Genomic DNA, 13,174 nt, shown 5'->3' with positions numbered 1-13,174 from the left:
TTCCTGTATATCATTGACAAGACACCATGAGCTACTCTTGCAGCTCGTCTGCACTGCTCAGAGAACTTCATATCTGCCTGCACAATTACCCCCAGGTCCTTTTCATTCTCCACCACTGTCAGTGTAGTACCGCAGAGTTGATACATTGCTCTGGGGTTACTGTTACCCATATGTAGTACTTTACATTTGTCAATGTTAAACTTCATTTGCCACCTCTCAGCCCATCTGTTCAACCTTTCCAGATCCTGTTGCAGCAGCATAGCGTCAGTAGTGTCCTTAACGACCCTGCCAACCTTTGTATCATCTGCAAACTTAGACATTAAACTTGATATCCCATCATCAATATCATTCATAAACACCGAAAACAACAATGGACCCAACACTGAACCTTGAGGAACTCCACTAATAACATTAGTCCACGTTGAGCAGTGTCCATTGATTACCACTCTCTGTCTTCTGCCACTCAACCATCCCCTTATCCATAGCAGCAATTTGCCTCCAATGCCACACTGCTCCAATTTGTGCAGCAGTCTTCCATGTGCAACAGTATCAAAAGCCTTTCTAAGATCCAAATATATAATATCAAAGTTATTCCCTGCATCCAGTTCTTTTGTGACTACATCATAGTATCCAATCAAATTGGTCAGGCAAGACCTGCCCTTAACAAAACCATGCTGCGTCTGAGCTATAACTGAATTCTTGTCTAGATGATCCTGCAGTGCTTCTTTAACCAGTGCCTCCATTAATTTACCTGGAACAGAAGTTAAACTAACAGCTCTATAATTACTTGTGTCAGCCTTTGATCCTCCTTTGTGAATTGGGGTTACATTTGCACATCTCCAGTCTATGGGTACCTCCCCTGAGTCCAAAGAAGTTCTCATAATTATGGCTAGGGGTTTGCATACTTCCTTTGCTGCCTCCTTTAATATAACTGGATAGATCCCATCCACCCCAGGTGCCTTTTTTATGTTTATCCTAAACAATCTCTCCTCCACTTTCCTCTCGGTTATTACAAAATCATCCAGCTCACTGCCAATGTTTACTTTACCTACATCATTCTCCTTCCTGAATAACTCCTCATGCGTGAATGTAGATGCAAAATACTCGTTTAGATTGTTAGCCACCTGAGCAGGATCCTCAACTGTTGAACCATCAATATCCAGTGGACCAATCTGATTCATCCCTTTCCTTCTCGAGTTCAAGTATGTAAAGAACTCCTTTCTGTTTTTCTTTGCATCCTTTGCCAAGGATTTTTCGTAGTCTGCCTTTGCCTGCCTAATCTCCTTTGTGACTTGGTTACAGACCAACTTATATCTATCATAGGCTTCCATGTCACCCATTCATTTGTATGTATCCCATGCATTTTTCTTCTCTGCCACATGTCTCATTAGTCCATCTGACAACCATTTAGGCCTAAACCTTGAACAATATTTCTTAGTTGGTATGTAAAGCCTGGTAGCCACCAAGATTAGTTCCTTGAATGCTTCCCATTTTGAGTTTGCTGTTGGTAACATCATCAGTTGGTCCCACTGTATAGAATTTAAATACTGTCTCAGACCATCATAGTCGCCTTTACGAAAACAAAAGCCCTTCCCTTTACCTCTGATGGTAGTTACCTCCGTGAGTAAATCCCACTTCAACACACTGTGATCACTGCCACCTAGTGGTTCATTTATCTGCAGGTTCTTAATGCATGAAGAATCACTACTGATAATCAGATCAAGAGTATTGCTCCCTCTTGTTGCCTCACGAACATGCTGATGTAGAAAACAATCATCCAATAAATCCACAAAAGCCTTGCTAGTGTGCGAGTGACCAACCCACAAATTCCAGTCAATATCTGGGAAATTAAAATCCCCCATTATAAGACTCTCTGATTTACTGGCCCACTCTATTTCCCTGTACAATATATTATTATACTCATCAGAGTCATTAGGCCTATAGCACACTCCTACTCTCAATTTTGATTTCCCTATGCTTATGTCACACCAAACTGACTCGACACTGCCCTGTCCATCGATGTCAACTGGCTTCACTTCCTTTGACTTTATGTGTTTCTTAATTAATATCATAACCCCTCCTCCCCTCCTGTCCTGTCTATCCTTTCTATATACGTTGTATTCCCCAAATTCCAGTTCCGCATTACTTATATCTGTGTGACACCACGTCTCTGATATCCCAACAATATCTGCCTTTGATGTTTTGAGCAATACCTCAAATTTCATCAAATTTATTTACCAAACTCCTAGCATTGGTGTACACGCAGGTATACATGCACCTGTTTCTATTCTTAGCTACCCTAACACAACCCATGTGTTTACTTGTAACGCAATGACTACCAGCAGTCTCTGAAATATCCTGCATCTTGTTTTCAGACTTCTGCTCATTTGAATAGAAGCAGTGCAAGAATCACTTCCACCTCTGCCAGTGGCTACTGTTAATCTATTAGTCCTTGTATCCCCCCCAATTAGCAGTTTTCCGACCCACCTAACACTTGCCTCGACAGCATCAGCAAAAATTCTTGCACCCTTCTATTTAAGTGTATCCCATCCCTGTAGAAGCAATCTCTCCTGTTAACAAGTACAGTCCAGGCTGAAAAAATTCTACCCCTTGAGCCTTGCACAATCCCTCCAGGGCCGAATTGATCGACAAGGCTCTCATCATATACTCCCTCCTATTGTGTCTGGGCAGAATTGCAGACACTTTCAAGTTCAACCCTAATTCACGGCTTTTTTTCAACAGTGACTGTACTTGCTAAGTAATTCCGCCGGTCTCCTACTCTTAATATCATTAGTGCCAACGTGTACAACTATATCACCCTTTGTGCCCTTAAAAGATGATATCCGCTCTACAACGTCATCAACCTTTGCCCCTGGCAGACATACCCTGGTCCTATTCCACCTATCCTTTTTACAAAGTATGTTCCCCGTTTCCCTGACAATAGAGTCACCAAAATAACTACTAGTTCCTGTGGGACCAGCGCATTCTGCCTAGGGGGCTGCCCCTGTGTTGCCTGATGACCAAGTGCAAGCTCTGGCGTTTGATGTGGGCAGCTGAGAGCTTGATGGGCCCCTCAATTTATTTCCTTCGAGGGCATCCACCCTGTCCTTCAAGGTCTCATAAAGGCCCATAACAACGCTGAGTTGTCGCCTGATTTCCTTGCACTCCTTACATCGTGCACACACAAAGACATCCCCCTTGGCAGTATCATGTCCCGTACCCGACTGCTCCGCAAACATCAAGCAAACAGTGCATTTTAATAGACTGTGATTCAGAGGGCAACTGCCCCCCTCAGTTCTCCCCTGAACCACAGCACTCCCATTAGCTTGAGCCTTTTGCTTTGCTGCTCTGGTCAGAGTCATGATTCCAATTTAATTCAATAAAATTTAAAACCAAAAATTAAATCCTTAAGTTATATCCCAAAACAGTTATGTTATATTATATATATATATATATTTTTTTTTTTTTTTTTTTTTTTTTTTTTTTTTTTTCGGTATCTAGTGTTCCCTTTATACAACTTCCGTATCACGTGTACCACTATAGTTATGTATTAATTATTTGTTACGATTAAGTCGTTATATATATTTATAGAGTTAAAATACAATTTAATTGACAATAAAGTTTATCAAGATTAATAGATTTACTGATTAATTGACAGTATTATATTATGCAGTATACTACACTAAGCTTATGCTATCGTGTAAAAATGGCGGGAATTCACGAACGGTATTTCTACGGACTCGTAAGTATTGATTAGCTTCGAAATCTCGCTATCTCAATTTAGACTAAACTAAGGATCCTGCCTAGGTCTATAATCTACTTATAGAAGATAATTTGATATAACAATTGGTTAATAAATCGACTAAGTTTGGTTAAAAGACCTCTCGTTCAATTTGTGACACGTGGATTTGATACCGTTACCGATACTAAGTAATATCTACGAAATCTCTGTCTAAGTTAAACTTTAAACTAAGTATCGTAACTAGGAATATAAAGCTACTCTAGAAAATAAGTTAATATGACAATTTAAACTAATAAAGCAGAAAATAAATCAGGAAAAACTTCTCTGTTTGAAGAGCTTTAAGGAGCAATGTCTGCACAGGTTAACCTCGCACCCAGTGTTACTTTGCAATACTTATTTTAATTATTAAATTGCATTCTCTGTCGGGTCAATGATGATTAATATATGCTTACATTTATAATATCTTTCTTTTGATTCTAAAAAAATTTTTAACTACCTTTAATTGGTTTAGATTCAAATTACTTAATCTTGGAATTTTTATATATCTTAGCAGATATTGATCATTACAGAAAGAGAGAACTCCTTGTCATTTTTTGCCTTCAGTCTGGGTGGTTGGCCCCAGTTGAAGTTGTCTAGATTGTGGGTAGACAACGATAAGTTTTATGTGTGTGTATGTGTGTGTGTGTGTGTGTGTGTGTGTGTGTGTGTGTGTGTATTTATATATATATATATATATGCCTTGCGTTTCTTTAAATCCAGCTTGGTATTGTCTGCTTGAATTAACTTCTATATTATTATCTTCAATATTATATATGTATTATACAAAATATTTTATACACATTATGATCGTAATGCATAATTGCTCTAGCAACTACATTGGTCCATAAGTATTAGTTACAGCTTGATAAAATTTATTAACTTTCTTTCCATATTACTCATATATATATATATATATATATATATATAATGGCACGTATCATGCATTATGACATGTCATGTATTATGGGCTAAATTTATATGTTGTGTGGACCAAAAGCTCTGGAATAGAATTTTCAACTTTCCAAGTCGAAACACTCCTCTCCCCACCTGTGATTAACTAAATATCACCTTAACTGAAAAGGCCTTTAAGGATACTTGCAAATCTCTTTAAGGTGGGTGAGTTGACTGTGGCCAATTCGCACTCTGATTAAGATTACTTCCTCCCTTCTGTTTACAGGGAAGCTGGAGGTCCATAATTGCGGTTCTGGTTTTATTTGGCAGAGTTTATTATGCGTTTGGGTTTGCCATTGAATTGTTCCTTACATATTCTTCGTATGTTACTTTTGTAGTCGAGATACGGAATATAATACTGTGATAATTCTCTGTTGGATGGATGTTTAGGCATAATCAGCACATTTGTTTCTTGGTATCCCAGCATGGCCTGGAATCCAGCAGAAAATGACTGCTCACTGGAGTTCTTGGAGATGCATCAGTTTGGATTTTATGAACTTTATTAAAGGATGTGTATGAGGAGAAGTATATTGTAAAGCTAAAAGCGCACTCTGGGAGTCTGTGTATATCATGCTTTTTTGAATGGACAGATGGAGAATATTTTCTATTGCAAGTTTGATGGTGCACAATTCAGCTGTATAGCTGCTGCATTCATTGGGAAGTGATACGGAGAAGGTTTTATGAGGGAAGGCAGCTGCAGCACCCACCCACTCTCAGATTTTGACCTTATCAGTATATATTTTTGTAAAATGCAGATAACTGTGTGTGTGGGCAATATGGAGTTGTTGTATGTTGATATTTCCAAGAGAGTGCTTTCCCCATTTAGGAAATAACTGTCACAGGATGGTTTAATAGAATACCATGGGGGATCTGGACTGTTTGAATCTTTAATAACTTTGTCAGGATGTATGTTCCAAGCTTGTGATAATGCCTGAAATCTGAGAGCAGTAGGCTGCATTGATGGGCAGATATGAAGTTTTCTGAGCAGTGTAAACAGGTAGTCATTAAAGCCCATGGTGTCCTATCGATGATTTATCGAACATTATCCTGTAGAGATATGGAGGTAATAATCCCACTGTATACGTCAATTATAAGACCACATTTGGAATACTGTGTTCAAGTATGGAGACCTCATCTGAAAAAAAAAAAAAAAAAGACATTGATCTTCTTGAAAGGGTCCAAAGACAAGCAACTCGAATGGTGAGATTGGCAAAAGGGCGATCATATGAGCAAAGACCTATATGGTCGCCCTCCGATCATGTGGGTTACAGTGCTTGGCAACCAAGCACCTCAAAGGTGACTTGATTGAGATTTATAAGGCTCTTAGAGGGGTTAGTGAAATGAATGAAGTCAGAATTTTCACTCTTATAGAAAATACCACAAGAGCGGCCTGAAGGGACTACTAAAAATCCAAAAGAAGAAACAGACCATTGGAGAAGACAACCCAATTGCAAAACATTTATTAATTATATGAAAACCACAGAAGAGAGTACGACAACACAATATACAAAGTGAAGAAAGCAACTTGGGATAAGTTTGTTAAGAACTCCCAAGATTCTGACCTTTGGGGCATTGCCTATGAAATAATTACTAGAAAAATACACTCCTCTATATGCACTTCTGGAGGCTAAGAGACCCTCTCTCCTGGGTGGAATCAATTAATGCCATCCTAAACGAAATCACACATGAAGACAAAATTCAATCAGAGACCGCTCAACAAACTGAGACCAGAAGAAATAACCTGACATATATTGGCCATACAGAGGAGGAATCAGTCAGTCCTTGAAGTTGAAGAAGTAGTGAAATCAATGAAGAACAGAAAATGCTCTGACCATGATCTGGTGGAGGTGTTGAAGGTCTGGTCCATGAGGCTCCAACTCATCCAAAAACTTCTAAATGCATGTCTAAAAGATGGATTCTTCCCAAAAACCTGGAAAAAGATGAACCTTAAAATCCTGTTAAAGAATCCAAATAAATCAATCACCTGCCTCATACAGATCCATAGCCCTGCTTTGGATCTGTAATAGGGAAAGTACTTGAGAAAATAATTGCTACTAGATTCCAAACAGTGTACACAGGTAAGGGACAAGGAAATATCAATCAGTTTGGTTTTACAATGGGAAGAGCCACCACAGATGCCATCAGAACACGGCCTCAACTGCCAATACCAAATACATCCTCGGCCTCTTCGTGGACTTCAAAGGGGCCTTTGACACCCTTTGGTGGCAAAGCGACAAAAGAGGTTCAGGGAAGCTGGGCTCAGCCCAGATTTATGGATTAATTACTAGCTGCTTCAAGGAAAGGTCCCTTGCTGTGATCTTGGGGACCTGCACAGTCACCAGAGACTGCCAGGCTAGGCCCTCTCTGCTGGAACATGGCATTTGATGGGTGGCTGAAGGTGGAGCAGGAAAATGTCATCAAAATGGCCTATGAGCATGATCTTATTATTATTATTAATAGCCATAATGTGCAAGGAAGCTTGAGGCTTATGCTGCACCAGGAAAAAAAAAAGCTCCTGAGTTACCCTGAGATAGAGAGAGAGAGAGAGAGAGAGTCAAAAGTAGAAGGGATTCACCAAGAAAGAGAAGAATGATGATATCCAGCTCGGGACCCTGGGTGTGCCAAGCCCATACTCACCAGATATGAGCCCCCGGGGTTGGGCTGTCCTTCTTCTCGGCAGCTCGAGGAGGAAATTGAAGGACCTTGCGAAAGGTATCTCAGATCACCTTTTTGGCTAGTGCTCCTGTAGAGATATTCACAAGCTTAACATCTCTATTCCCAAAATGAAGCAAGTGTTACTTAGAGGAACTCTAAACAGACCACAAACAATCAAAGTCATGATCAGGCCATCAAGATGGAGACCACATATGCACTATTTCATTTGGCTGAACAGAAAGTTGGGCTTCATCCCATATGCCAAGTATATAGAAAAAAGATTAAACAGGTTACAGGAAAATTAATCAAGATCACTAAAACAGTCTGGGATGTCAAGTCTTCGACCCTCAGACTGTATTATGAAAGCATCATCATCCCTATTGCTTGTCATGATGCATGTGCCTGGGGCCACAGAATCACCAATGGCCTTGTGAAGAAACCCCTAATGCAGGCCCAAAGATTTTTTCTGCTTGCAATCTCAAGAGACTGCAGAACAGTGTCCACTGTTGCAATCCAGGTCATCTGCAACAAGCTACAGGTCCAACGTGAAGTAGCCTTCAACCATCTTCAATACTACAGAAAGAAGAGCCTCCCTGCAAGAAACAGAGACTGCGCAATAAACTTGAACAAGTCAACTAAAGAAGACAAGAGAATAATCCAAGAAATGACAGATGCATGACAAAGGGAGTGGAATAGCTTGCCGCTAGGAAGAACCACATATGAATCCCTACCAGAAGTATTCGACAAAAAATATGCTACATGGTTCGGGCCTGGACTTCACCTATCATTTTTGCTGACTGGACATGGCAGCATAAACTCAAAAAGTTATACTCTCTCTCTTGGACTAACAGAATCACCTCTCTGCCCCTGTGGATCACTAGAGACAGTCAATCACCTAATCTTCCAATGCCGCATTTATCAGGACCTAAGAGCTCAACTACAAATACTCACTGAAGTATGATCAAGAAAACATCAAAAATCTCATCTAGACTCCTCAAAGATTTGCCTTGTTCACTGACTTTGCAGACTTTTGCAGTAAACAGAACCCGATGCAGAGAGACACTCACTAACAATGACAAAGAGATAGCACGACATCAAGTTGAAGAATCCTGATTGGAACCGAAGTGTTCCACTGTCCTAACTACTTTTCTGAGGGGATTTATTCCACCCCTCCCCGAAACCTGACTTCTCCCACTGACGTACAATTTTCCTTACATTTTCACTTTGGGGAGGAGGCTCTTCTCTGGAGGAACCTCTTCCTGAGGCCTGTAGATTCCTTTCATTATTTCATTGATACTTCACTTAGAAAGGAGCCCTCACTAAGGGGTTGGCCATTTATGCTCCCAGCTTGCCTGAGTATTTCACCAATTTTTTTGATTTTTCTATAAACTATCTATACTTTAGTTTTCTACTAGCCTATCAATCAGAGTTATCGAGGATAACTCTGATTGATAGGCTAGTAGAAGGCTAGAAGAAATAAAATTCGACTTAGGCAAAGTTCAGCAGAATGCAACCCTTATGTAAGTCGAGGAGTGGCTGTGTATATATATATATATCCACCTTGAACAATCCACCTTGATCATTCGTTCAAAATCTTTCAAGTTTTTCAAAATCTTAAAATTTATTTGGTATTGATTCAATCGGTACAAATCTTATCGTTTTATTTTCCTGCTCATTTCACACCCCTTTATTTCACAACATATATCGCTCCCAGGGTAAACCGTATATTCATTAGTTTTAATTTTTACATAAAGCTCGTTAACATGTTCTACCTACAATATTTTATATATACATGTACACATTATGGCTGTAGGGTATTTTTTGCTAATGCAGTGTCCCTGATCCATAAGTAACGTTATTGTAATTCAGACTTATCTAATTTTAAACTTAATTTTCCTCCCATCCCATATCATATAGCTTCTCTATATCATTATTCTTGACTATATATATATATATATATATATATATATATATATATATATATATATATATATATATATATATGAATATGAGTTAAGTTGATAGTGGTAAGAGTTCTTTAAAGGTAAAATATGATATACTAGCTTATCAGACAAACCATAAACCATGGCGGGTACCCAACGTGACCTGGAAAAAATCAATCTATGCTATGACATATATAAAAAAAAAAAATCAATCTATGCTATGACATATATAAAAAAAAAAAAAAAAAAAATCAATCTATGCTATGACATATATAAAAAAAAAAAATATATATATACCATTAAAATGTTAATTATGGCAATAAGATACATTGAAAGGGACTTTTTCGAGGGCTAACCGGAATACAGAAACGGATAGCTCGTTAATTATGGTTGATACATTGAAAGGGTTAGCCCTCGAAAAAGTCCCTTTCAATGTATCTTATTGCCATAATTAACATTTTAATGGTATATTTTTTTTTTTTTTTTTTTTTTATATATATATGTCATAGCATAGATTGATATTGATTTTTTTTTTTTTTTTTTTTTTTATATATGTCATAGCATAGATTGATTTTTTTCCAGGTCACGTTGGGTACCCGGCATGGTTTATGGTTTGTCTGATAAGCAAGTATATCATATTTTACCTTTAAAGAACTCTTACCACTATCAACTTAACTCACATTCATATTTATACAGACCGATGTAATGTTTAATCGTCCTAGATGGCATTAATTGGTTATGTGACTACATAATATTTATTATAATATTTATATTTATTATAACATTTAATATTTGCATCTTCATACTTGGATATATACATATATTTTTTTTTATCCCTTAAAATTTAAGGAAATTTTAATTCCTTAAAATTTAACATCTCTCTGCACACTCAATTCTGCATCATTATTGATATATATAATTTTTTGCATTTATTGCTAATATGTTTGTTGCATTGTTACTGTATTGTTTATAGCATTTTATTTTTTTTTTTGTGTGCTTATAATATTTTAGTTTTTCATCTTCTATTAACTTTTATTACTTTTCCTCACTTATTTCATCTTATGTTCTTTATTTATTTCTATTAGCTTGGCGTCTAAATTCTTATTATATTATATTACTTTCTTTTAGATAGTATGAATCAGAGCTGTACTACTCAATATGTTCTACATTGATAATAATATTAGTAAAATAATAAGAGGAGTTTACCTCAATATAGTGCGTAGAACACTTCCGTATGATACCCTCCAGAAATTAAAACGGAAAAAACGAAAAAATCGACAACTTACCGGTACATTAGAGTAAAATATAAATAATTAAATAATCAATTTAACACAATTCAAATCAATTTAAACAATTAAAAATCAAATTAACGCAATTAAAAGAATCTAACGAAAATATTCAAAATGATTTTCCTTCCTTCAAAATATTCAAAATCGTTTTGAATATTTTCGTTAGATTCTTTTAATTGCGTTAATTTGATTTTTAATTGTTTAAATTGATTTGAATTGTGTTAAATTGATTATTTAATTATTTATATTTTACTCTAATGTACCGGTAAGTTGTCGATTTTTTCGTTTTTTCCGTTTTAATTTCTGGAGGGTATCATACGGAAGTGTTCTACGCACTATATTGAGGTAAACTCCTCTTATTATTTTACTAATATTACTTTCTTTTATAGTTGCTTTGCCCTTGAAGATGTAATTTACATATACACCCATATACAGGATAATTCATAAGTAAGGAAACTATTTTGGATAATTTCTGATGTAAATATGTATAAGTTATTTGAAAAAGATTATAATCTTTTTTTTTTTTTTCATTGTGCTAAAATAAATTGAAAAGAAGAAAAGTACCACAAGCCTTACAATGAAGGAGAGGACTGATATTGTAAAGTGACATGCAAAACATGTTTTCTTACTTATGGAGAACCACCATATATATATATGTGTGTGGGTTTTGGGGCAACACCTGTGAGGTGTGGCATAACCACCCAACAGAAAATTTCACTAGTGGTTCCACTACACCTGACAGATATTTTCACCCAATCACTCTGCACAAACCACAAAATTTTACTTCGAAAAATACTATAGTAAAACTATATCTTTAAGAAGGCCAAGAAGTTTCAGTCATTAATATTTTTTGTGCAAAGGTTTCTTTTATATTACATCTCTCAGGTGCAACCAACCACTGCTAGGCTAAAAAGATGTTATGTCCACTCTTTTACTTGTTAAGCATCCCCAAACCATCTTACTCAATGGAAACTTCACTTTAGATTCAATTCAGTTAGAGTGATACATTCACTAGGTCTATGCTGAACAAGGAGTTCCCATTTGATCTGTAAAGGTTAAATTTGGACTTGGTGAAGAAATAATGCAGTGTTCAATTATCCAATGAGCATGTCCTTTAGTCCAGGTCTGACACTTTTTCTTCGTGGATTTCATCAATAAACTCTCCTTATGAAGTTGATATGCTTTCAGACCACTTATGATAAGTCTCTATTAGACAGTTCTTTCATTTGCCTTTACACCAGTATGCTCTTCCAACATTGTATGATCACAGAGGCTTAGACATTTTAAACAGCTGTCTGGAGTCAGAATACCAATCTGCTTCAGCCCTGTTAGAGATTTTCTTTTCACATTTCATCTTACACTTATTTTTAAACATTCCAGATAGAGAAGACTGGTTACAGGCAAACTTTATAGAGATATATCAGCTCAGCTGGAAAAACCCTTCCAAACATGAGCAGCAATTAAACTTTTATTCCTCAGAATAAATGGCTTGTATGCCATATTGCTGCTGAATAGAAGCTGGCAGCATGTGCTAGCAGGTGGATGCCTTTATACACAGAATGATGCAACATAAAGCTAAAATTATATGATGACATGCTGCCAATTTTAAATTTTAAAGGTTCAGGAAGATACTATAAATAATGAATTTTAAAGGAGGGATCAATTTTTTTTGGCTACTACTGAGTATCTTTATGTCTACTCTGGTAAAATGTATAAATATGTAAAATATCCATTTTCTTTCTGAATATATGCTAACATAATTTTTACATGTTGCACTGATTCATTCACTTAGCCAGTTTTAGATCAAAACAAAGTAAGGGACTTTCACATCTTCAAACGTGAAAAAAAAGAAATCCTAATTACCTGGAGTAAGAGTTAGGGAATATTGTGAAAAAAAAAAATTAAAAAAAATACATACATATATATATATTAAGGACTTCAATGCTGAGAGGTCAGAAGCAGGACCCCTGGCTGCTAAATACAGTCGATCTACCAACCTGCACTGGACCAGCATAAGATTATGGGCCATTCCCTGAACATGATTTGTTGAGGAGGTCTCCATCTTGCAGTGGATTGGCAATGGCTGCAGATTTATTTATCTCTTTTATATATATTCCACTTTGGCTTTGACAGAATCACACTGATACACACTGAGCAGTCTTCTGCCTACCAGTGGCTTGACAAGCATGTCATATGACAAAATTCTTGAAGAGTGAATCAACAATTTTAAAATATATGGGAATTGCTTTAAAATATATGGGAATTGTAACATCAACAATTCCCATATATTTATAAATTTTTCTGTATAAATTTTTACTGCAATATTCCCTAACTTTTTTTCAGCAGAATAATTTAACAATCCTTAAGGCTAAGTTAGCCAAAGTCTCACCTCAGCATCTGTTATGTCTTCAATTCTTCCTAGATGAGTTATACTGGTCTTGTGCTGAACAATTGATACATTAACAGCATCCTGATCAATTTCACTAGCATAATATGCATCAACTTCAATTCCTAACTGATCCAACACATATTTGCCTTAAAAATATGTATAAAAA

The 13,174-nt window shown here is 36.6% G+C and overlaps 1 protein-coding gene across 6 annotated transcripts in view; it reads right to left on the bottom strand.

Annotated features, from left to right (window-relative positions):
- LOC150080831 (DNA (cytosine-5)-methyltransferase 3A-like) overlaps nucleotides 1-13,174 on the bottom strand; it is a 945,959-nt gene that overhangs the window by 302,570 nt on the left and 630,215 nt on the right. For all 6 annotated transcript variants that reach the window (XR_016547435.1, XM_090382019.1, XM_090382022.1 and 3 more), the window contains one exon: nucleotides 13,009-13,154. Coding sequence is in view for 5 of the 6 variants with exons in the window: in XM_090382019.1 (XP_090238145.1) it covers nucleotides 13,009-13,154 (146 nt within the window). In the remaining variant the exon portion in view is untranslated. The remainder of the gene's footprint in view (nucleotides 1-13,008; nucleotides 13,155-13,174) is intronic.

This window comes from Mastigoproctus giganteus, chromosome 9 (genome assembly GCF_048544385.1).
Source record: "Mastigoproctus giganteus isolate SK-2022 chromosome 9, ASM4854438v1, whole genome shotgun sequence".
Classification (NCBI taxonomy): Eukaryota; Metazoa; Arthropoda; class Arachnida; order Uropygi; family Thelyphonidae; genus Mastigoproctus; species Mastigoproctus giganteus.
This window is presented reverse-complemented; position numbering and strand designations above follow the sequence as displayed.